Below are 24095 nucleotides of genomic sequence, written 5' to 3'. Positions count from 1 at the left end.
AATAGCCACTTGAAAGTCCTTTGAATATTCTGTTCTCCTTGAAGCACTTGTAAAGTCTTCTAAGAGATGTTTATTCTTTAAAGCCACTTGTAAAGTCCTTACAGAATAAGTTCGGATTTTCTGAAGCACTTCGAAAAGCCTCCGGAATGTCCGTTTATGTTTGTTGTTCGCCTCGAAGATTTTCGAGGTCTATTTTCTCCCACTTGTCATTTTGGAAACGAATCTCCAAAAGGACATTATTTCGAGCAAACAAACATTATGTTCTCAAAAATTCGTGGTAGAAACAATACCCTTGTGTCTCATTTGAATAAATCACAATGAAACATATATCTAGACTTGGGCCTTAGTTTGTTGAATAACAAACACTAAGCTCCCACTGAGTTTAGCAACTCTTTAGATATATATATAATTGAAAAGATATCCTGAAATTACTTTTCAATAGCTTTGACGAATTTGGTTTAGTTTGGTGGTAGTTGAGCATTTTGTTTTAGAAATTATAGGAAAAGTCTTTATGATTCATCATTGATCGAATCAAGTACTAATTGACTTCGATCATTCCAACGTAGATATGCCATATCTTATGGAGCTAGATTGTGAAATTACAACACACAATCATTGATGATCATATTTGGTCTCAAGTAATCATCAACATGATCTAACCTAGATCTTTATGATTTCTTGCCGAGTGGATTTTATACTTCTGAATCTTTGAACTAGCCAAACAGATTCAACTTATATCACATTTGAGTAAATAAACCTATATTCACTCAAATCCATGTGAAATAATAAAGTCATAAAACCTTTCTTTAGCTTTGAACTCTATCGTCTAGGCGTTCTAACAATAGTTCATATTCTTTGTTACTTTCAACAAGTAAGACTAGCTTGTCTTAAGTTGATCTAGAAATCAACCAACTTTCAAAAGTCCATCAAAATAGAGCTTATGAATGTTAACTTGTTGATATGGTCTAAGCAACAATGCCAAAGATTTAATGGAACTCAAATCAAGGGTTTGATTTGAACCTAGTAAAGTTCTTTAAAGAGTTGTTTGTTTTAATCAAGCATATTGACTCAACCAGTAATTGACCATTTCATTCAAATAAACAAACAAACAAGCATTGTTTTTGTTCTTCTGAATGTGAGTCTTTCTGTGTTTGAAGCAGAAATTTAGGTATGCTGATTATGGAACAAAATAGCCATTAAGTTCCAGCCTTTGAAAGGACTTAAAACAAACTAGATGACCCTACAACTAATGTAGCATTGCCATGCTTCATTTCCCACTTGTAGGTCATTAGTGTATCCTAGCTTCCATTATTTGAGTTATTACCGAAGTAAGAACCTCAAGCGGTATATGATACCAAGGAAGTTTGATTGCTAGGTCACTTCTCTTTAAACATAAATTTATAGGTAGAAACGGAATCGTAAATTCCTTTCATTTGTTCCTCGTTTTTCTATTTCTTGTACCCTTTCTTATAGTCTTAAGAATTGAATTCTTTAGTGTTGACTTTTATACTTTGTTAGACATGTCCAATGTCACCAACAAGGTTCTTTACCATTTTAATTTATGTTGAATATTCTATTTCAACTAGATGATCTTACCAGAAGCTTCTAAAGTTCTCTAAGCATCGATCTATTCGAATGTCTAGGAACTAGACTCATTCGAGAATTAAATGGAAAAAGGATTTTAGGTTGTTAACCATTGGTAAAGCTGAGCGTTTAAACTCAATGCTTTATGATCTCAAAACCACATTGTATTTTGAATTCACAAGCACCAATCGGTTTGCCATTCGACTTTGATACTCGAAAACAACCATAAAAGTCGATATAAGAAACGTACATTTTAAATTGCTCACTTTCTCTCATTTCCGTGAATCGTTCTTGGATTCACTACCAATCGAGGAAATTTACTGTTACCTTTCTAAAAGGATTTATTGCAGTGCAAGATATTTAATTATAAACAATAATTAAAACATACATTGAAGCATGCAAAGTCTAAACATTTATCATGAATAATAACTTGAAATTAAAGCAACCATGCAATTCAAACAAGTTATTAGCATTTTATTCGATTTTATTATTCCGGCAGGTGTGAATAAAATGATTCCAAGATCCTAAAATCATTGAAGAATTAAGCACAGTTTGTCGACTTAATCCTAGAACATCTTAGGTAAGCAAAAGCCTTTTGCTAATAGTCTAGAAACTATCTTGGTTGATAGGTACGTCTAAGAACTTATTAGGTAAACCTATCGATTTTGCCACGACATAAAAGGACTCCTTACTTATATCATTGAGTTTCACCAAAACTAACATGTACTCACAATTATTTGTGTACCTTGCCCCTTTAGGACCAATAAGTAACACCTCGCTGAGCGAAAACTATTACTAGATTGATGTAAAGGATATCCAAGCAAGTGTATATTTTGGCATGGCACCTTTTAACTCAATTTTTAAGTTTGGAACTTAAGGCTCTTACTATGTTGGTTAGATTTTAAGTGAACTAAAATCCTTAATCATGCAACATAATCAAGCTTTTGATCTCATGCATTTTAAGACATATTTAAAAGCAATAAATAACTTAAAACATGCATAAGATAAATGTGATCTAGTATGGCCCGACTTCATCTTGAAGCTTTGACTTCAAAGTCCGTCTTGAAAATCTCCGTGGGAGGCACCATTTTCTTCAAATAGGATAAGCTATAACTAATTACAACTATTTGATGGTACGCAGACCATATTTGAATTGAAAAATAACTTTGGTACTTTAGACCAATTACATTCAAATTAATGGTACGCAGACCATATTTTCTATCCTATTTGGGCCATACTAGTCACTTCATAACCTGCAAAACAGTACATATACAATATATACCATTCACCCATTCATTATCATGAATGGCCCACATAGCTGGTTAGTAAAACACATTATGCATCACGTAAATATTTGCAGCAATTAATCAAGGGCACCAATAATCTACCAATTATTCAGTCCTTATTAATTCTAATCAAGTTGTTTTAACCTTAAGGATTTGTAGACCTAATCAAGAGTTTATGACTAAAAAGCGCTCCCACTTAAACCAATAAATTCATATGCTTTACTAATTTTAAACATAAAATGTATTTCTAGTCTAACCGGAAACATACAAATTTAATTAAAATTTAAAGCTCATATAAATTTATAATTGAATCCAAAAAGTTTAATTTAATTTCAGTCGTTTATTTAAATTAATTCATGATTTTAATTCTAGTAAAATAATTAGAATAAATAACATTTATTATAATTACAATATTCAAAATTAAAATCCAAGAAAATAATTTAAATTATTAATTTTAAAATTAATTAAAATTACGTGAACTGAAATTTTCAAATTAAACATTCAAAACGATCTAATCGTAACGCAAACACCCTACGCATTGCACGCCCATGGGCCGCACGCACACAGCCATCCCTGGCCATGTGCGCGCAGCCCATGCGCTCGTCGCATAGCTGCTGCATCTCCATCGCAAGCCATCGCACGCTGTGGTGCTTGCTGCGCGCGCGCCAGCGCTCGTCGCACGCGAGCCATCGCTCGCTGTGCGCTCGCCAGCGCTCGCTGCGCGCGAGTCATCGCTCGCTGGGCGCGCGACATCGCTCGCTGTGCGCGCGAGCCATCGCTCGCTGGGCGCGCGACATCGCTCGCTGGGCGTGCGAGCCATCGCTCGCTGGGCGCGCGACATCGCTCGCTGGGCGCGCGACATCGCTCGCTGTGCGCGCGAGCAACGCTGGGCGCAGCGCTCGTGGCACGCGAGCTTGCGCTCGCTGCGCGCGAGGCTGCGCGCTCTTGCGCGAGGCAGTGCGCGTTGTGGCGCAGCTCGCTTGCTGCCCACACGCGACTGCCTTGGCTCGCCCTTCGCCCATGCCCATTCATCCATTGCTCGTGGCCCACGACACAAGGCAGGGCTGCTGCCTTGTGCTCGTGCACTACGCCCTTGCTCATTGCATTCGTGCCGCACGGGCGACGAGCTCCCTTGCTCGTCCTCGCATGCCCGCACTATACAACACCCCTTAAGGGTAACACGAAGCGTCCATTGCTTTGTGCGTGCAAGTTATATGAACGAATCGCATAAAAATTTAAAATTTATAAAATTAATGACAAATTAATAAATATTATTAATTTCATAATTTTAGGGCGAAAAATCGAAAATTTATTATCCAATTGATTTCCGATTGTTATGGATTCAAGCCTAGGTCATAAAAATTTAAAATTTATCATAAATTTACAATTTTTATGGTGGTTTTTAATCATAGGTTTCTAATTAAATTACAATTAATTATGAAAATTAAATTAATTCTAAATTATTCTAATTTTCAACAAATTAATCATAATTACAAATTAGATTGCATAATTAACAAGACTAGGCATTCAAACTTGTTAAACATATGCAGTAGGTCAATCAAAAATTCAAGATTTATCAACAAGAATCGCAAATATTTAATTTAACATTTTAAATTTACGAAATTTTGCATTCGAAAAACTAAAACCTTCGAAAAGTCATAGTTAGGCTTCGAATTTGAGAATTCTGGGTTCGGCAGAAAAATATTATTTTTGTCAAAATTTTAGAATGCCTTTTACATGCGGAATTGACACAAAAATCACTCGATTTGGATGAGTAACGAAGAAACTGCCGAAACACTGCGTACGTATAATTAAATAAACGCAATTTGCAATTAATTAACAATTACGAAAATTAATCACCCCTTTTAATTCTTGCAAATTTGTAATATTTAACCATGTTTATGCAATTTAGATTATGAAAATAATAAGGGGCTCTGATACCACTGTTAGGTTATGATACATATGATATTACATAAATCATGCGGAAACAACCATTAACCCAGGATTACATATTATTTACACATAATCATATAGCATAATTTAGATGCATACTCTTTGTTGCGTGCCCTCCCTAGCTGCGCCCGAACCGAGCAAGAACAAGTCTTTAGGACTCCAAGTGTCGTCCCTCCGTAGATAGTCCACAGCACGTCCGGATCCGCCTTAAGATTGACCAACTAGAATCGCCCTTAAGGTACTAGAATTTTCGGCACTTTTGAGCAAGATGTGTGGCTGAATTTTTCTCTCAAAAACTCACTTTTGAATACTTGAAACTCGTTATAAATTGTGAACCCAGGCCACATATTTATAGGGTTATGGAAAGGGAATTGGAATCCTATTCAGATACAAATTAATTAAACCTAGAATCCTACAAGAACTCTAATTTAATTAATTTATCAAATAGAATTAGGAATTTAATCATTAACCGAACTCTGCACGTTTTAGGAAACGTGCACGAACACAAACACTTACACACGCACACACGGCAGCCACGATGGGCCGCCCATGCGTGCGCACGAGCAGCAGCCCACGCAGCGAGGCCTGCGCGAGCTGCAAGCCCACGCAGCTCCCGCGCGCGCTGCGCGCGCTGTGCGCGATGCCACGGCCTGCTGGGCCTGGCCTTGCGCTGGGCCTGGCGTGGCTGTTTGTGCGGCGCGCTTGGCTTGCTGGGCGATGGCCTGGCTTCGTGCTGGGCCCTCGTCCGGCAGGCCTCGTCCGATGCTTATTCGTACGATACGCTTCCGATTAAATTTCCGATTCCGGAATTCATTTCCGATACGAACAATATTTAACATTTCCGATTCCGGAATTAATTTCCGTTTCGAACAAATATTTAATATTTCCGTTTCCGGAATTATTTTCCGATTCTGACAATATTTCCGTTTCCGGCAATATTTCCGATTCTGGTAATATTTCCATTTCCGATAATATTTCCCGATACGTACCATGTTTCCGTTTCCGGCAACATCTACGACTTGGATAATATTTATATTTCCGATACGATCCATATTTCCGTTTCCGGTAATATCATCGTTTCCGGAGTATTCATTTCTTGCCTGTGACGATCTCAGCTCCCACTGAAACCAAGATCCGTCGATTCCGAATATCCATAGATAGAGTATTTAATGCTATTAAATACTTGATCCGTTTACGTACTATTTGTGTGACCCTACGGGTTCAGTCAAGAGTAAGCTGTGGATTAATATCATTAATTCCACTTGAACTGAAGCGGCCTCTAGCTAGGCATTCAGCTCACTTGATCTCACTGAATTATTAACTTGTTAATTAATACTGAACCGCATTTATTAGACTTAACATAGAATGCATACTTGGACCAAGGGCATTATTTCCTTCAGTGAGACCCTCGTAAAACAGGTCACATACACCATGGCTTGTGTGAGGCACTCCGTCTAATACTTTGACCATCGTCTTACTCCAAGACTCAGTCAAAGTGGGGGCTAACTGTAGACACCTACTTTTGTCCCCGTTCCAGCAAGGGAAAGGTTCGATGATGAAAGCATAAAAACTCCACTTGACAACGCATCTCCTATAAAATAAACGAATCTCGATTCCCCATTTCATTTCACCTGAAACCTGCTATTTATGGAAACCTGCTAAAAATAGTAATTGCCGTAAAAGGTAGCTTCTAAAAGTGGCAAATCATAAAGGATAGAAACCTGTCAGAATTAGGTGTTGCATTCCAACATAAATCCTAAATGAGATAGAAAACCGCGAGAATCCTATTCCTAATAGGATTCGGAAATAAGAGTTACGTATTAATTAAAATCCTAACGAGCCTAGAGTTCGTAACGGGCCCAGACGCATTCCGTCATAAAATTGATACGCGCTGAAAGACTCGAATTAATCTCAAACTCTACGGATTTTAGGAATCCGAATCTGACTAAACAAAACTGCCCAGACCCTATTTTCAACGCCTGGCTCTGGGCGCCGAAATCTTCGGCGCCCAGGCCTGGGCGCTGAAAATACCTGGGTACGTCTCTTTTCCTAATTCTTTGTGGATTAGAACTCTGCAATTCTATCTTTCCACGAACTCTTCCCTATAAATAGGCCCCTAGTTTCGACGTGAAACAACACACAACAACACACAATTATATTCTGAGTATTGACTCCAACCCTTAGCCTAAGCCTCTCGCTGCGAAACTGTTCACGCGTTCTGTCGCAATCGATCCATAAATCGAACAGAACGTATCCTGTCCCATAATTGAGATTCGTTAAATAAAAAGGAGAAATAGCAAAGTCAAAGTGGTTAGTTTTCTGAGAACCGTGACGCACCTCTCAAGGGTGCGTCGTAATGTGTCCCTTTTCCATGGTTTAATTGCTTTCCTCGCCCTTTTATGAACTGTTAAACTAACTAAAATCTGATTGTTCGATCACGCTTAATAAATATGATATTTTTGGGAAATTGGATTATCATGCTAGGTCCCTTGAAACAATCTAAATCAGATAATCGCATTCGATCTAGTACTATATGTTGCATATTGATAAAATCAACTTAGATTAGTTTAATAGTTAACGCATGTCCCTTCAATTATTTATGCTGAGCTAGTAAGGATATCTTGCCTCTGGAGTTATCGAAGAGCGAGTACTCCTCTCGGTAGTTACAGTCCCCCGAACCCTCAATCTCTACCCTGCGGGTGTACGTTGAGCGATCCCCACCACCACGGATCACAAGGGAACCTACGGCCGTCGTGGTCAAACATAATTGCACTCCCTTTATGTCACGATAACCGGGTTTTGTCAGTTTTTCTCATTGTCGTTAAAAACTGAATGACGACTCCTATATTACTAGTCAATTGGGTGTATACTCATAGGAAATCCAATTACACTTGATTGAATAAAAAGAATCGTCACACCCACGAGGGACAAGGTCACGCATTAGCCTCGTGCTTTTTCGACCCCCTCACAGCCTCTAGCTAGGCATTCAGTTCACTTGATCTCACTGAATTATTAACTTGTATAATTAATACTGAACCGCGTTTATTAGACTTATCATTAAATGCATACTTGGACCAAGGGCATTATTTCCTTCAGATGTTGCAAGAGGTTCATTAGGTCTTGCACAGGTCGTGCAAGAGTTGCACCACCCCAACTGTCAATTTTCACGAGCTACTGCCTGCACGACCATGGGAAAGCTGCATAGTCCGTGCAGCGGCCTAAGATGTACTACTTCCTTTAAAAATGTCATAACTCCATTTCTACTCGTCAAAAAATTGGCGTGTGAGCACGCGTTGGAAAGATATTGAGATAATCTATCACCTCCAACTGAAATCACCTCAAACTGTTGAGTATATCAGGAGTTATGACGGTTAAATTTGACCCTTGTGTAAGTGCTCTCCCGAATTCTTCCGCAACGACTTCAAACTATCCGGGGCGTTTCTCCTTTGCATAATATTTCCTTGGCCCATCTAATTGACCTTGTGGGAGCCTTATATCTAGATCCTCATTCATGTAAGTCCTTTTAAGATGGTGATAAGAGGGAAGCAAGTAAGCCTCAGGGACTATGCTTGTTACTCATGGTTGTGGCTCTTCTCTCTTTTGGATTAGCGTGACTCCTTATTCCAATGCATTGCTTTGACTTGACCTGAAAACAGGGAGAGAAAATCTCTCCATAGAAAACAAGCAAAGACAGAGGAATATGATTTGCTTTAAATACAACTATATTCAACTAAACTACGCTAATAAGTACACAAAAGATATCCAAATTAGCTCCTAAAGATGTGCAAATTACAAGCACATCAGTGACAATAATTGCCTTGGTTACCATAACCTTGAGGTTGAACATAGTTTCCTTGGCTTCTATAATTCCCTTGGTTATGGGAATCAAAGCCACGATAATTGTCATAAAAAGAGTTTTGGCCAAAATTCCTAGGACCTTGGTTGACTGCATTCCTATAATTGTCATCTCTAGGTCTCATTTAGTTTACATGCTCACTATTAGGATCATCATGAAATCTAGAATTATGAACATGAGAAGAAGTATTCAAAATATGGAATCAGTAGGCAGTGTTCGACTTATTTTGACTTATTTCGGACAAAATAAGTTAAGATAAATTCAAAGATAAGATAAGATAAATAAAGGAAGGATAAATAATAATAATAATAATAATAATAATAATAATAATAATAATAATAATAATAATAATAATAATAATAATAATAAAGTAGTTCTTTCAGACATTTCCACACACAAATAAGTTTATTCAAACAAAATAAGTTTAAATAATATAATTTAAGATAAGTAACGTCAAGTTAAGATAAGTATAGACAAAATAAGTTATATAGAATAGAGCCTAAGGTACAACCTTTGTATATAGAAAATTTCCTACAACAGGTGGTAAGTGCCAAAATATTATGTTTTCTGCAACAAGTATTACCTCTGTTTTTTTTGGGGTGTACGAATAAGTTATAAAGGCAATACAAATAACAAACGGAAAAGGGGAGATATAAGCCTATGACATATTATATACATGTCTTATGTGTTAACTATTAGGCCAAGGTATCATTGTTTTCTTTTGTAAAAGGTCTTGCACGCACAAGGAGTACAGTAAATTCATTGTTTACTAAGATAACTTTTACCTACTTTTTTGTAACTTTTGCCTAAGTTTACGTAAATTTTAATATGTTTGATTAACTTTATATTATTAAAAAAATATATGGTTAAATGATTGATTTTGTACATTATTAGTGATTTTTTGAATAAATAATTTTTATTAAAATGAAAGATTTTATCACTAAAAAATACTTCGTAGATAACTTTACATATATAAAGGTAACTTTTACTTGTAAATACGCGCGCACTAAAAACTTGTGATTCTTTTGACATTGTTTGCATAATGTACCTTGATTACCATATTTATAATGGGGTACAACAACGGAACAACCAATTAAAAAAAAAAAAATATCCCTCCACTCCAAAATTATAGTCTTGTTTGACTAAAAACACGCGTTTTAAGAAAAGTGGAATATAGTGTATGGAAGTGTAAAAGTGTATGAAAAAATGGATAAGTAGAATATAGTGTATGGGAAAATTTAAAAAGTGGAATATAGTGTATGATAAAGTGGAAAAGTGGAATATAGTGTATGAAAAAGTGGAAATAGTAATGTCTAAATAAGGAAACATTACTATAAATTTGGGCAAAAGGTCTTGCACGCACAAGGTGTACAATAAATTTATTGTACATCGAGATAACTATACCAATTTTTTTTGTAACTTTTACCTAGTTTTTTGTAACTTTTAATACGGTTTACTTAACTTTTATATTATGAAAAAAAGAGTTTATACATAAACATTTTAAAAGTTTAAATGATTAATTTTATATATTATTAGTGATTTTGAAGAACTAATTTTTATTAAAATGAAAAATGTTATCACAAAAAATAGTTAACTTTTTAAGTATTTTGAGTTAACTTTTACTTCGATGTACAATAAATATTATACGCCAATTGTAAATAATAATTTATGTAATTAGGATGCCCGAAATAAAAAACAGGACTATAATTTTGAGACGGATGGATTAATTATCGTTGTAACGAGATTTGATTGGATAAATAAAATATAATCACCTAAATTGGAGGGGAATCGGATGGGATTGATGGGATGATTATGCTTAAACACAAATTCTTATTTACAATGGGTGTACAATAAATATTGTACACCAAAGTAAAAGTTAACTCAAAATGCTTAAAAGTTAAGCTTATATATGTAAAAGTTATGTATTTTTTAGTGATAAATTTTTTGATTTTAGTAAAACTTATTTCTTTAAAATGACAAATAATGTATAAAATTAATCATTTAACCCTTTAAAATGTTTATCTATCAACTTTTTTATTACTAATATAAAAGTTAATCAAAACTAGGTTAAAGTTACAAAATATTGAGTAAAAGTTATCTTGGTGTACAATAAATTTATTGTACACCTAGTGCGCACAAGACCTTTTGATGCTTAAAATAAGTGGAGCCCACGAAAGAGTATCTCAACCTAAAGTTTCCAAGTGGTGAGGTCCTTTGGCTTCACCTTTGGGTGACTCTCATTTTCATGAGTCATTTTTTGTTTTTTTATATTCATTTCTTTTCCCCCAAAGTTAAACTACGTCATCTAATAATTACACAACATTATGCTAATACGAAGTGAAGTATATATTAATTCTGACAACATTATGCTAATATTTATTAATTCTCCTGGTGTTTCGCGGTTGAGCAGGGAGTAGAGAGTAGCCATAAGTATTAGCGATAACCATTAATCGTTAAAGTAGCAGGTAATTGAAATGAGACTTCGATAAAGGTAATCGTAGTTAGCAGAGATTGTAAAATACAATAAAAAAAATTGTTTAAAACTTTAATACGGAGTATAATTTTATCAAACATTTTTCTCTACCTTTAAACACTATAACCACGACGCTAACCGGTTATACCTTACTAAACACTTATAAATTTTACAAGTAGCATTTTGTATAGGTCAATATGCTATCCACCACTCCCATAATCATTGAACACAAAGTATATTTTTTTATGTGAATTTGTGATAAGAATAACGCAAATACAAAGTGAAGGGACTCAGGGAGAAAATGTGACATGTAACTTATCATACACATATACGGTCTTACCACTTGACCGATACCCCATTAGTGATACTCCCTCCGTCCCGGAATACTCGACCCGGTTTGACCGGCACAGAGTTTAAGAGACTTGAATTGACTTATTTAATTTAATAGGTAGTAGTTGATAGTGGGGTATTATTTTAATATAGTTAGTGGGAAATGTGTGAAGGGGTGGGGTTGGGGGAGAGTAGGGGTTGAATTTTTAATTATTTTTTGTATGGAGTAGGGGGTAGGTGGGTTAATAGGGGTGGAGTGAGAAATAATATAATATTGTTAGAATATTTCCATTTTTAGAAACAGGTCAAGTATTAAGGGACGGCCCGATAAGTAAAACAGGTCAAGTATTCCGGGACGGAGGGAGTACGAAATATACGTATCAATTTAGTTCTTATCATCAATTACCTATTCTACTCTATTACCAACCTTTTATAAAGCTAAGGCCCTGTTCGTTATCATTTTTTGTTTCCAGTTTGTGTTTTTTACCAAACTAAAAATCAAAATATGAAAATCACAAAAAGTGGCTTTCAGTTTTTTGTTGCGAGTTTTCAAAATCAACATCTTCTATTACTATATACTAAAAGAGATACCAGGAATGACACGTGTCATTTCCTGATGCGATTTTTTCCCGCCAAAATATTTTTTTTATTTGTTTACTTAAAAATAAATAAATTACATTACGTTTTTTTAGGAAACTAAGATAAAAATATATTTTAATTACCATAGATGTGTACTGCATAATATATTATTGGAGTAAAGCTAAATCAATATTATTTTTTCCTTTATGATATAATTTTATTTATGTATTATTATAACTTTTTAATCTGGTAAGAAATATAAAGAATATTGATGAATGAACTTCTAATGTTAGTCTACTATTAATAATATAATACATGGTAACTGGTATGTAAGGATGTTAATTAAGATAATAATACATGGTAGTAGATTTTACTCAATTCAAAATATGTTGTATTTGACTAACTCGGTTATGCTCGGGTCTTTTCGAAAATTAGTCTTGAGTCATTCGGGTTTGGTTAGCGTTGTTAGATCATTCTACATACAAATAAATGACTATAATTTTTAACTTTGCATAGTAATATCGAAATTTAGTTCATTTGAATATTTTTTTTACACAACTTTGAATTTATACTTTTTCATATATCCTTTTTACTCTCACGTTTTCCTAATATCACAAGTCTTTTAGTTACTATTAAAATAATAAATTGTTTTAGTAGTAGCCGTGCGTTGCACGAGCCCTAAACTAGTGATTACTATAAGTATGACTAGTTTTTAGTTAATAATTCAATCTATATCATATGACTTTTTAAAACCAAAAAACCAAAAAATGAAAACTTTACAGCGCTACCGAGCAAACCCTTAATGATTGAATATACGAAGTAACAAGGTGCTAGTAGTGTATAATGAATATTGTACACCAAAGTAAAAGTTAACTCAAAATGCTTAAAAGTTAGCTTTACATATGTAAAATTCATCTATTTTTAGTAATAAAAGTTTCTAATTAATAAATTTTATTTCTTCAACATCACTGATATGGTATTTCGTATAAAATGAATCATTTAACCCTTTAAGATGTTTATCTATCAACTTTTTTTCATACTCCGTATAATATAAAAATTAAACAAAACAAATTAAAAATAACAAAAAGTAAAAGTTACAAAAAGTTAGATAAATATTATATTGGTACAAAATAAATTTATCGTGCACCCTGTAGTTATACGGAGTATGACCTTTTATAATTTATAATAATATTAATAAACAATGTTAGTGTGTGACTTCACTCACAGTTCGTCTGCAAATGCAAACAAGGAATCAATAATTAAAGAATGCCCACCCAAATATAATCAAACAAGAGGCGCAAAATTATTTAAAATTATAATATTCCAAAAAAACCACTTTTTACAATTTTTATTTACTTTTTCTTGGGAAGAATAAAAAGGGAGATTACCCATTTTGGTTTGTTTTTCTGGGGGGTTTTTCTGAGCCAACCTCTCTTTCTCTTTCTCTTTCTCTTTCTCTTTCTCTCTCTCCTCTTCTTCGCCAAGCAAATTTTCAGGTTTGCAACAACAAACCCATTTCCCATTTTTTTTGATATGAATCAAATTCATGCATTTTATCTATCACCTTGTTCGAATTTCATTTTGAATTGATTGATTGTTTTTGCAAATGGGATTTTTTTTTGTTGAGTTTGATTGAAATTTGTAGTAATTTTTCTGAATATTTTTTGCGATTTTTTCTGATGAGATTGTTGTTTTGGTGTTCTAGGGTGCTGCCGGATCTTTGAGAATTTGTTGAAGAACCAGAGAATTGAAGCGATGATGCTCTAGGGTTTTGCTCTTATGGTACTGTTCACTTGAGATCCTCTGGTGTAATTTGATTTTGGGTTTGCTCAAATTTTTAATTGGTTTGATGGGTGTTTGATTGTTTTTATGGTGTGTTGCTGCTACTGTCCAAGTTTTTCTGATTATCTCAAGTGAAGGGTGTTTGAGGATTTGCATCTTTATCATTTGATTACGTTTATCTCAGTGATCTTCAATTGGGATGTGTTAGTTCTGAGTATTCGTTTTTCCATTGCGATTTCAGGTTGTTGTAGTTCAGAGCTTTCTTTTTCGATTTCAGTTGGTTCAAGTAAAGGGGAAAGGGAATTGGATACATTTGATTACTTCAACAAATTATTGGGACTGAGGGATATGTTTTCCGGGTATCTTTGTCATTGTTGAGTATTTTGATTCAGTTTCGATATGGTACTTCTGTTTGATTGTTAACAAGTGACTGTAGTTGATCAGTCTTCTGGGTGGTTAAAAAGGTTAGCTTTTCCTGTATAAGATGGAAAACGACATGGAAATGGAAGGGTTGAGATTGAAGGTTGATATTAAAGAGGAAGAACATATGGCTTCTGAGATGGAAATTGATTATAGTGGAACTCAGAGTCCCAAGTTTGAAATTGAAAGCAAAATTTCCGAGCTAGGTGAGGGAAGTAATGTTGTGTTCGCGAGAGAAGGGCCTCTGTATATGGAGGATGCGGGAATTTCCAAGGTTGGTTGCTATGGTGCTAAGAAGCAGAAATCGAAAGGGGTCACAACAGGTTCTCAGGCGGGGAAGAAAGGAAATGTGGGAAATGAGAAGAAACTTAGTAGACAAGATAGGATTGAGTTGGGAAAACTGTTTCAAAGTGCTGTAAGTTCTCATGATTGGGACTTGGCAGAAAGTTTGATACTGTTTGCTGATCCTCTAACTCTTAATGATTTCCTTTGCATCTCGTTGGATTCCATATGGTTTCTTACTACACATGAGGAGTTACATGGGATAACGGGACTGGTGAAGAAGATAATAACTAATGGAGCCTATGACTTTACAAGAGCTGCTCTCCGCACTTCGTTTCTTGCATCTTGTGTCTCTGCGTGTCAGAGCAGAACAATGGACCTAGCAGATACAGTGACTGTTATGGCACAAAGGTACTTGTATTTTCACGGTTCTAAATTGTTTGTAGTTGTAGACAATAAGGAGTTACAGGTTTTTGTTGTTGGTGAAAATTGGTTTTCTCTGTTCATGTTTCTTCTTTGGCGTAGCACATCATTTCTAATTCTCGAGGTACATATCTTGTTAACATCTATTCACCCAAATGATAAAGTCTTTGCAACCGTAGTCTTGTAAAATGAAATATTATCATGTAAACTAAGTGCTGATTCTCTCTCCTGCCTGTAGCTTGGTATTAGGTCTTTCTTTTGCCACCTTAGCATAGCATCTTATTGCTGCACCTCAGCATGCACCTAGCTTATTTCCTAAATGTGTTCTATAAACCATGGTTAGGTTGCACGAGCGTCTCCAGGAATGCAATGGTGATGATGTTTTGAAGGCAGAGGCTGGTGCTAAGGTCCAAAAGTTTACTGAATGGGCTTTGAAATGCATTGGTTTTCATTCTCGGTGTCATGAAAACAAAGAGAAAATGCATCGCGACTCTGCTTCAGAGATACAGCTTCAGTTGTCTGCCTTTAAGATTTTTCTTGATCTTGCTGGAAACAACCTCACCGGAAAAGACTTTACTGAGGCCTTTGATGCTGCTTGCTTCCCTCTTACACTGTTCAGTAGTTCATTTGATCCTGGATGGTCTTGTGGAGCATCAGCTACTGCTATACAAGGGCTCCTTAGTATGTTAGTTGAGGGTGGTGCTGACAATGTAAACCAGTGTTTTCTGGAAGCCTCGCGTTTTGGCAGCACTGAGTTAGTGCGCATTTTGTTGCAGGTATTGCCTTTTGCCTTTCGTTTGCTGTATTCTATTTCCTATTTCTATCACATAGTTACTTTTGGTAAAAGGTACCTTATCTTTTGTAGTAGAAAGTATATTTGAATGACTTTTGTCATGTGTTGTGCACAGAACTGAAACTAAGTAGAATTTTTGCTTTGTATGGGGTACTTGGCTGTTGTTTGGCTTCTTCTTTTTTGGAAAATTATATTGCTATTTATTTTTTGGTTGCTCAAAGCCATAAATGGCCAGTATTGAAGTTCTAAAGAGATCCTCTTGTTCACCTAAGTATCTTCTGCACATTTTTTTGTTTTCTGGGAAGATCAATGTGCTTTCTTTTAATTAATAGCTTCTAGAAGGCTTCCTCCTTTTCATGCCTGATTCTTGCCTCTTATATTTGTGCTACAGCCATAAAGAGATGTTGATCTATATTATCAGGAGTGTGGTAACTGATTCTCCATAATACACTCAACACACGTTCGTCTTTCAGTGTTTTAGTTGCTGTAGGCACTAGACTGATTTAGGAGGGATGGTTTTTGTAAGGAGCGGCTTGAGTAGGTGAATATGGTAAAGAGAAAGATTAGAGCTGTGAGCAAGGAGTTTGGTAGAGTTGTGGAGGGTTAGTTGGTTCAGGTACTAGGCTGAATTAGTACGGATGATGACATTTGAGGAGTATGGCTCGAGTTGACAGATATGGTATGAAGGAGATTAGTGCAGAGAGTAAGGAGTTTGGTTGAGGCACGGGAGGTTAGTCATTATAGGCTCTAGGCTGAGCTAGAAGGGATATTGACTAGGGAGGGGTAAGGCTCGTGTTAACATATATGATATGAATGGGATCAATGGGTTTGGTTTGAGGTGTGGAAGGTTAGTCACTATAGAGGCACTATGCCGAGCTAGAAGGGATATTGATTTTTTGGGAGAAGCAAGGCTCGAGGTTGAAGATAAAAGGGATCAAGGAATTTAGTCAAGTTGGTGGAAGGTTATTTTGGTGAGAGATCTTAAAGGTGGAAAGAATGGTGAAGCTATAACAAGGGTATGGAAAATACGTACATGACTACATGTGCAGGATACTCTATCGAAAGCTCCCTCTGTTCCGCTATGTTCTACTCACTTACCTTACACTCTTGTTTCTCGAAATTTGAAAAAGGTGAGTGAGTGTAAGAAGAAAAATGTGGATAAAGTAAAAGAGATTCAGTAAATAGGTGAGTAGGTGTAAGAGTAAGGTGGATAAAGTTAGAGAGAGTGGGTGGAATGGCGTAGGTAGGTACGATGGTAAAAAGCGTTTGCCAAAATTAGATTAAAAGTAGGAGTAGAATAATATAAACCGAGGGAGTATTGTCTTGTTTTCTAGTACTCCTTGCCTCCTTGGAGAAATTTCTTAGTAGATTTGTTGCATCTGACACAAGTGCCATAACCAAATTTTTAATCCTGGTATTTTTTTGTACCTTCTTAGTTTGAGGGCATTTTATGTTCCACTACAATAGCCAACGTTCAAAATGATAGTTGCATTTCTGAGCTAATTGTTGCCTCAACACTGATTCAAGTCTATTAATCTGTTGTCAATTTGTATCTTGAAAAAAAATCTATGCCCAACTCATAGGTCAACTTAGACCTTGTTCTCTTCCTTATGAAAATATATTATTCAGTAAAAATCAGTTTTCAATACGTAAAATCAGTTTTACTCGTAAATATCAGTTTTATTTAGTAAAAGTCACTTATAGTCGGTATTTTGGCTCCGTTTTGGCTCCGTTTGACAACACTAGGCTGAAATAGAGTTGAAGTTGACAAGTTAGCTGAAACATAAAAGGTAGTTGCTGAAACTGATAAGGTGCCTATTGATGAGTGTTTTGGTAGAATCAATTATTTAAGGAGCTGAAATTGCGTAAATATTTGCTTTAAATAATACTTCCTCCATTCTTTTTTTACTCGCAACGTTAGTCACTTTCACGCATGCTAATGCAAAACTTTGATCATTAATATCTTTAATTCTCTTTTAGCAAAAATCATAAAAAGTTGATATTTTGAAAATACACATTGATACGAATCTAACAAGATCTTACATGTTACATACAAATCACCAACAATAGTCAAAGTAGAATATGTGAATAGTGTAAAAATTTCAAACGCTGTGAGTATTAAAAAACGGAGGAAGTAAGTTAAAGACAAACTACATTAAAATTTAACTCAGTCCATTTCAGGTCTTTCAATTTTAATTAAGGTGCTTGCTAAACAACTCTAATTATTTCTTAGTTTTAAAAAGCGCGAAGCACATCGAAGCGCAAAAGGGTCCTGGAGCTTAAGCGCAAAGTGCAAAGCGAAAGTGCACGCTTTTCGTAGGCGAAGTGCACCAGGAAAGAAATAATAAAATTCAAAAGTCCAGAAAATATGGAGAAAATGTGGAAAGAAAAGATGAAAAAAAAAATGAAATCAAAACGATGAAAGAGAGATTTAGAATCCTATGGGAGAAATCCGACAAGGCTAGATAAATCCAGCTACGGGAGAAAATTGCACTATGGTTTTCAAAACCCCCCAAATATTCGTTTTATTGAACCCCCCCCCCCCAATATTCGTTTTTTTTTAAAAAAGAAATCACGTGATACTTTAAAAAAGAAGATTAGAATTACGTGGCTTTATTTTTTATAAAAAAGGGAGGGTCTGATGTGCCCAGACTACAGGAAACGCACGCAGAAGCACCGAAGCGCTAGGAAGCGCGCGCTTCTTGTATGTCGCTAGGCTTCGGCTGGCAGAAGCGTTCTGCTATGAGCTTCCGAGCTTCCAGGGCTTTAAGCGCAAAAAAGCGCGCTTTTAAAAACTAAGCATTATTTAAGGTGACTTTTCAGCACCTTATCATTTGAATGTCTTAAATGGCTGCCAAACATAGGCTTTGTTTCATTTTGTAAAACTCATTTGAATAAATGAAAATATTAGTTCTGTAAAAGTTGGGTGGTAAAAATCAAGCTATAAATGAGCAAAAACCATGTTTTGGCAAAATTCAGTCTGATTTGTAAATTTAAGTTTAGACAGTCAAAACTAGCTATTTTGTGCAGGAAAAACACTAGACAATCAGTAAAAATCAGGTTTAAGATGTAAGAACTTTTTTATGAGCAAAAAATAGCTGTAATCAGTGTATTTCAGTTTGGTTGGTAAATTGTGCAGAGAACAGGGCCTCATTGAACTTGTTGTCTTGAGAAATATGCCCATGATTTCTTTCTTGATAATAGGGCCTTATGGCCTTATTGAGCTGATAAATTATACACATGTTATACGTAGTAATAAATTATAGCTTCAGACTTAAGGAGTAACATGTGTATAATTATGTGATCTATAAATGATTTTCATACTCCAAATTTCTATTTCTTTGGTTGGCAAAAAGGCTGCCAAGATTGATATCGATCTTACCTCGGATTGGTGAGGGGGTAGGATAGAATTTAAATGTTCGATCCAATTTAATTGAATTTAAATGTATTAACAATGTGTCAATGCAATACAAAACCGCGTATTTCATGCATGAAGTACTCAAAAGCATTGTTCTACTTACATAACTTGAGTAGTTTTAAGCTATGCTACTCAAACTCTTCATTTTACCTCAAGCACCCGTGTCAGATCATCGACACTCGGGCATGGTATGGACACTCCGATACTTCATTTTGGTCTAACATCATGGGAAATTTCACATTTTAGCCGAGTTGGATACTTGGACACGTACCCATGTGAGACACTAGTACGCGAGTCCGAGTAACGTAGGTATAAGTGTACAAGGAGTAACAAGCCATAACACCGAGGGGTAATTCATAAGTTATGTGAAGGTTGTCGAAAATGAGATTTTAGCTGTTGGCAACTCCAACTCGTAAGTCGTAACTGATGAAATTATATTACTTCGTAATTTTTGGATTTTGTAATTTTTTAAGCAACAATCATTGAATACTTTCAAGATATGCGTATATGAAGTTATTGGTAATATCATCTTAAGTTATCATTATATGCTGGTTAGATTGTTGAATCGTAAGATTGTAGAACTGTATGAAGATCATACTAATTAGTATTTTTTTTTTTTTTTTTTTTATCTAGGTGAGATTGTACAAACATTAGGATTCTTAACATCTGGATAGGTTACGTGTTTTCGGATCATAGAATCGTAGGAATGTAAGATCCGGATAAAATTTTAACAACCCAACTGGTGACCATAAGATCATAATATAAATGTTGCAATTTGCGTTTTCGACTACGTCTTCTTGAGCTTTTATTTTCTTTATCTGTTTTTATTTGCGTTTTCGACTAAAAATGTGAACCATCTGCACTTAAATAGGTCCACTATTATAGAGCTCTTAAAGGGACAGTTTTGGTCATTGTCATGGTTGTAAACTTGCAAAGGTATAGAAACATTCTCAGACAATATATTCATGAATAAATTTGGATCCTTTATCCATGTACTAGGATTCATATGATGTTGGAATAGAAGTATTTAACTAAATGTCTTGAATGAAAAAATTACTTGTTAGTGGCTTGACTCCTGATATCTGCAGAGCAGAGGAAAATATTAATAATGTACTGACTAAAATTTGTTTGTGCAAGTGTTATGCTTCATTGATACTGATTCTAGGACTGCAATGCAGTAGGGCAAACCTGATTCATGTTGCTTAGAGTTTAATCACAGATATTAAATATTTTGATTAGGGAAAAGCAGAGGAATACAAACCGTGAAGTGAGGGCTGGCAGGATGAAATTAGAAGAGTGAAAGCTGTCCGATGTGGCATCTCTCTTTGTGTATATATTTCTGGAGAAGGAGAAGGGGGATACAAACTTGTGGAGTGAGGGTCGGCGGGGACGAGGGGAGAAGGGTTGAATATATTTATGTCAGGATCCGAATTGAAAGGTGATTTGTTGCCTTAATAAGATATTTCCTTTTCTGGGAATGTCACATGAAATCTACCAAAAGCTTTCTCTCTTGACCAGTGGAGATTTATTCAAAGTATTGGGTAGAGTGGTAGACTAGCAGAGTGACAAATCTGGTCATGCAAGGAAATATTGGAGTACATCTTATTGCAAAACTGTTGGCTAGGAGGGACTACCTCTGACTGACTTTGTCATCTAGGACAGTGATTTGACTCATTTGAGGATAGTTTGGGTTTGGTGTCAATGGCTTCTAGGCAATTTCTGGTCTCTTTACTTTTTTTACCTTTCACGTGTAAGCAATCTTTTGTTGGAATATTTAAATGTCGAAAGGAGTGATGAGAATGAGAGGGAATGAACGGGGAAGGTCTTAGAATGGGGTTAATTGTTCGTTCTCATGCCTGATTTAGGAAGTAAATATACTCAATTTTTTTTTGTGTGCGTTTTAATTTATGAAAAGACAGTTTTATCTTTACGTGCTTTCTTTTTCCACCCTCAAGATTGAGTATAGGTGTGCTTGGGTTGGATCTGTGAGACTGTCATCTACTTCCCCATTTTGTCTTGTTCCTTCTTTTAACTGCTCTGAAGATGCTTCTTCCTCCCTCCTTTGCTGTGTAAAGTTTCTTTTCTTTTATATTATGTCAATCATGTCTTAGGAGTTATGTTATTTGTCAGGAATACGTAATTTGGTCTGATTGTCTGCTACAATGGAGTTTCTACGAATCTCGTTGCCAAGTATAATTTTTGTATTAGTACTCCTTTTTATGACTGAAATGTAGCTTGTTGTGGTAAATCTCCTTCAGTGTAGAACTTATTGCTTCATTTTGGTATTGTTTCTGGCACAGAATATCATAAATGGCCGTTTTTTATTGTTAGGATTTTCAGGCTATGTATAAGCTCTTTAATTTTGCTAGAAAACTTTAATTTAGATGACTGTTAGTCTATTACTGATGAAGCTGTCACCTGCAAGCGTAAATGATCAGGTAATAGCTAGGGTGATGGTTTAATTACTTTATATGACATGTTGCAGGGAGCTCGTGGGTGTCTTCTGCCGGTAAATGACCATCATCTAGTGAATATCGTTCTTTTCAAATTCACAATTCCCAGGCATGAGATAACTCATGTTTTGGTTTTATACTTACAAGTAGTTAAACCTTGAACCCTGCTTATTATTCTTTTCCTGCTGATTTGTCAATTGGCTACGAACATGCAAGTACTCTTGAAATTGATTCAAATAGACTTGAATTTTTGCTAGTCCATTTTTATTAAAATTGCTTTTTGGTGATATTTGTTTGGGGTTTATGTCCTTGTAGATTGCCCAGCGTAACAGCTTGGATGTGGATGTTGATCTTGCGTTGGGTTTTGCTTCTCACTATGGGAAGATCAACACAATGGAATGTTTGGTAGAAGAAGGTAATGCGATGGCGTTTCTGGGACCTCTAATGCGAGCAGCAGAGAGGGGATGCTTGCCAGTTGTCCAGTGGTTTGTGGGAAGAGGTTGCCAAGACATGGAATTATGTCTTGCGCTGACGGCTGCCACCTCAAGCAGTCAAGTTGAGGTAGCTGCTTATCTGCTACCCCAAGTACCGCAACATGTCCTTACCGCCCTCAGCATAGAAATCCTCAAGGCAGCCGGAGAGCGAAGTGGTGGGTCCCTTGAGGGAGTTGCTTTTCTTCTCCGGTCAGACTTTTTAGGGGACCCAACTGGAACGTACGCTGTTGCAGATAGCATCGCTCGGTCAGAGGACGACTCAGTTGCTCCCGACCTTCGTACATTTCTGAGGGAACATTGGTCAGAAGATGCTTTCACAGACGGCTTGTTACAAGGTCAACAACATTTTGTTAACATGGTTAGGATTATAAACCGAGGAGAGTCTCCTCTTTGCATTGGAGATCTTCCTCCACCATTGAGGGTAGCGATAGCCTACTTGCCATTGTATAGAGAGTCTGTAAAGGCAGGTGGGTGTTTGCTGTCTCAGAAGCTGAGGGGTCAACTTGTAGAAGCCGTCAGAAGGCTTGGAGGTGGGTTTCTTGGAGATGCAAGCCAATGTGAAGAGCTTTTGGCCGTCTTAGAGCACCATCTTCGACCATTTTTGCCCGGCATGTATTCAACAACTTAAACCGGCAACAGAAATCTGCGGGTTCGCGGACGTTGCCTTTTTTTTTCTTTTTTTCTTTTTTAACTTGATACCATAGGGAATAATAAGTAAGATCACATTGTTAGCAAGGGTATTGAGGCTAGCTTAAGAGAGTACATCATCTCTAAGTCTGTCTCCCTCTCTGTCCTGGTTCGCGGTTATTTCGTGGTATGTCATATCATATGCTGAGATTGTACAATGTAAGATAGAAAGATGCAAAAATGGAGGATGGGTGAAGGGTGATGGTGGTGGTGTCCATGTATATTTAGCTGCTCTGCTTAAATGAGGATAGAGGATGAGGGTCATGAGGGTCCATCTTATGCTGCACTTGTCTGTCTCTCTCATTTCAACTTGCTTTTAAAGTCAGGTGCCTGGAATTGTCACCTTGCTTTTTAATTATTATGAAGCTCCTTAAGTCCGCCTTTTTCTACAATTATTCATAATTATTATCATTGTTCTTGTTGCACATGATTCTGCCTGGATTTATTTGTTCTTGCAAATTGCAATAATTTTTCATAAATAATTTGCACTTTGTTAATGAATATAAATGTCGTGCAATGGACCCTGTTTTGTCTCTTCTTTTGGGCCGGTGGGAATGTTGTGGTGATGGTCTGATGGGGTCTTTTCATGTTTTTTCTATGTTTTTTTCAACTACGCTAATTCAATAATTAAGATTTTCTTTAATAAAAAGAATTCAACTTATTAGTTCCTGTTGTTTTTTACCAAAAAATGGTATTCGATGAATTACTTAAACGGTAAAATTACTTAAAAAATATTCGATGAATTACTTAAACAGTAAAATTACTTAAAAAATTTTAGTGCTAATAACTCTGTAATAATTTTTTTCATTCAGTAAAAATCAGTTTAATTTGTAAAATTAGACCCCTCCTATAAAAGAATAACACTATGGATTTTGTAAACGGAAGCTTTAATCAGCAGAAATCAGCTTCGACCTATAAAACTCAGTTTCAATCAGTATGAATGAGTTATTATTAGTAAAAAATAATAATTCAATATATAAAAAATACGGAGAAGAGGATAAGTTGGTACTCCGTGTGTTTGTTGTATGAATACTCCCTATGTCGCTTAATACTCGTACTGTTTTGACTTTTTAAACTATTCACATAATTTACTTTGACCCTATTTCATTTCTAGTATATAAATACAAATGTTAATATGTAATATATTGTTGGATTCATCTTAATATATATTTTCAAAATATAATAGTTTTATAAGTTTTTATAATATGTAGTTAAAGATATTGGTGGTCAAAGTTGTGCATTCGCAAGCGTGTTCAGTAAAAACGGTGCGAGTATTAAGGGA

At 35.7% G+C, this 24095-nt stretch overlaps 1 protein-coding gene across 4 annotated transcripts; it reads left to right on the top strand.

Annotated features, from left to right (window-relative positions):
- The first annotated feature begins 13399 nt into the window (after positions 1 to 13399).
- Positions 13400 to 23238, top strand: LOC110794946 (ankyrin repeat protein SKIP35). 4 transcript variants are annotated; one of them, XM_021999914.2, is made up of 6 exons: positions 13400 to 13557; positions 13767 to 13843; positions 14085 to 14956; positions 15312 to 15744; positions 21665 to 21688; positions 21948 to 23238. In XM_021999914.2, exons 3-6 carry the CDS (start codon positions 14328 to 14330, stop codon positions 22752 to 22754), a joined length of 1893 nt encoding a protein of 630 aa, XP_021855606.1. In that variant the 5' UTR covers positions 13400 to 13557; positions 13767 to 13843; positions 14085 to 14327; the 3' UTR covers positions 22755 to 23238. The 4 variants fall into 4 exon arrangements, with proteins under 4 accessions (XP_021855606.1, XP_021855605.1, XP_056695631.1 ...); XM_021999913.2 differs by having other exon boundaries at positions 13767 to 14956; XM_056839653.1 differs by lacking the exon at positions 21665 to 21688 and having other exon boundaries at positions 13401 to 13557.
- The last annotated feature ends 857 nt before the right edge of the window (positions 23239 to 24095 follow it).

The sequence above is a fragment of the Spinacia oleracea genome, chromosome 3, assembly GCF_020520425.1.
Source record: "Spinacia oleracea cultivar Varoflay chromosome 3, BTI_SOV_V1, whole genome shotgun sequence".
Classification (NCBI taxonomy): domain Eukaryota; kingdom Viridiplantae; phylum Streptophyta; class Magnoliopsida; order Caryophyllales; family Amaranthaceae; genus Spinacia; species Spinacia oleracea.
Note: the sequence above shows the minus strand (reverse complement) of the source record. Positions and strands in the feature narration are given on the sequence as shown.

Excerpts from the sequence above, each read along its gene's own strand:
- LOC110794946 (XM_021999914.2), top strand. The coding sequence starts at position 14,328 with ATGGAAAACGACATGGAAATGGAAGGGTTGAGATTGAAGGTTGATATT. Across the intron at positions 14,957-15,311 it reads GTGACTGTTATGGCACAAAG|GTTGCACGAGCGTCTCCAGG; the intron begins GTACTTGTATTT and ends AACCATGGTTAG. Across the intron at positions 21,689-21,947 it reads CTCGTGGGTGTCTTCTGCCG|ATTGCCCAGCGTAACAGCTT; the intron begins GTAAATGACCAT and ends ATGTCCTTGTAG.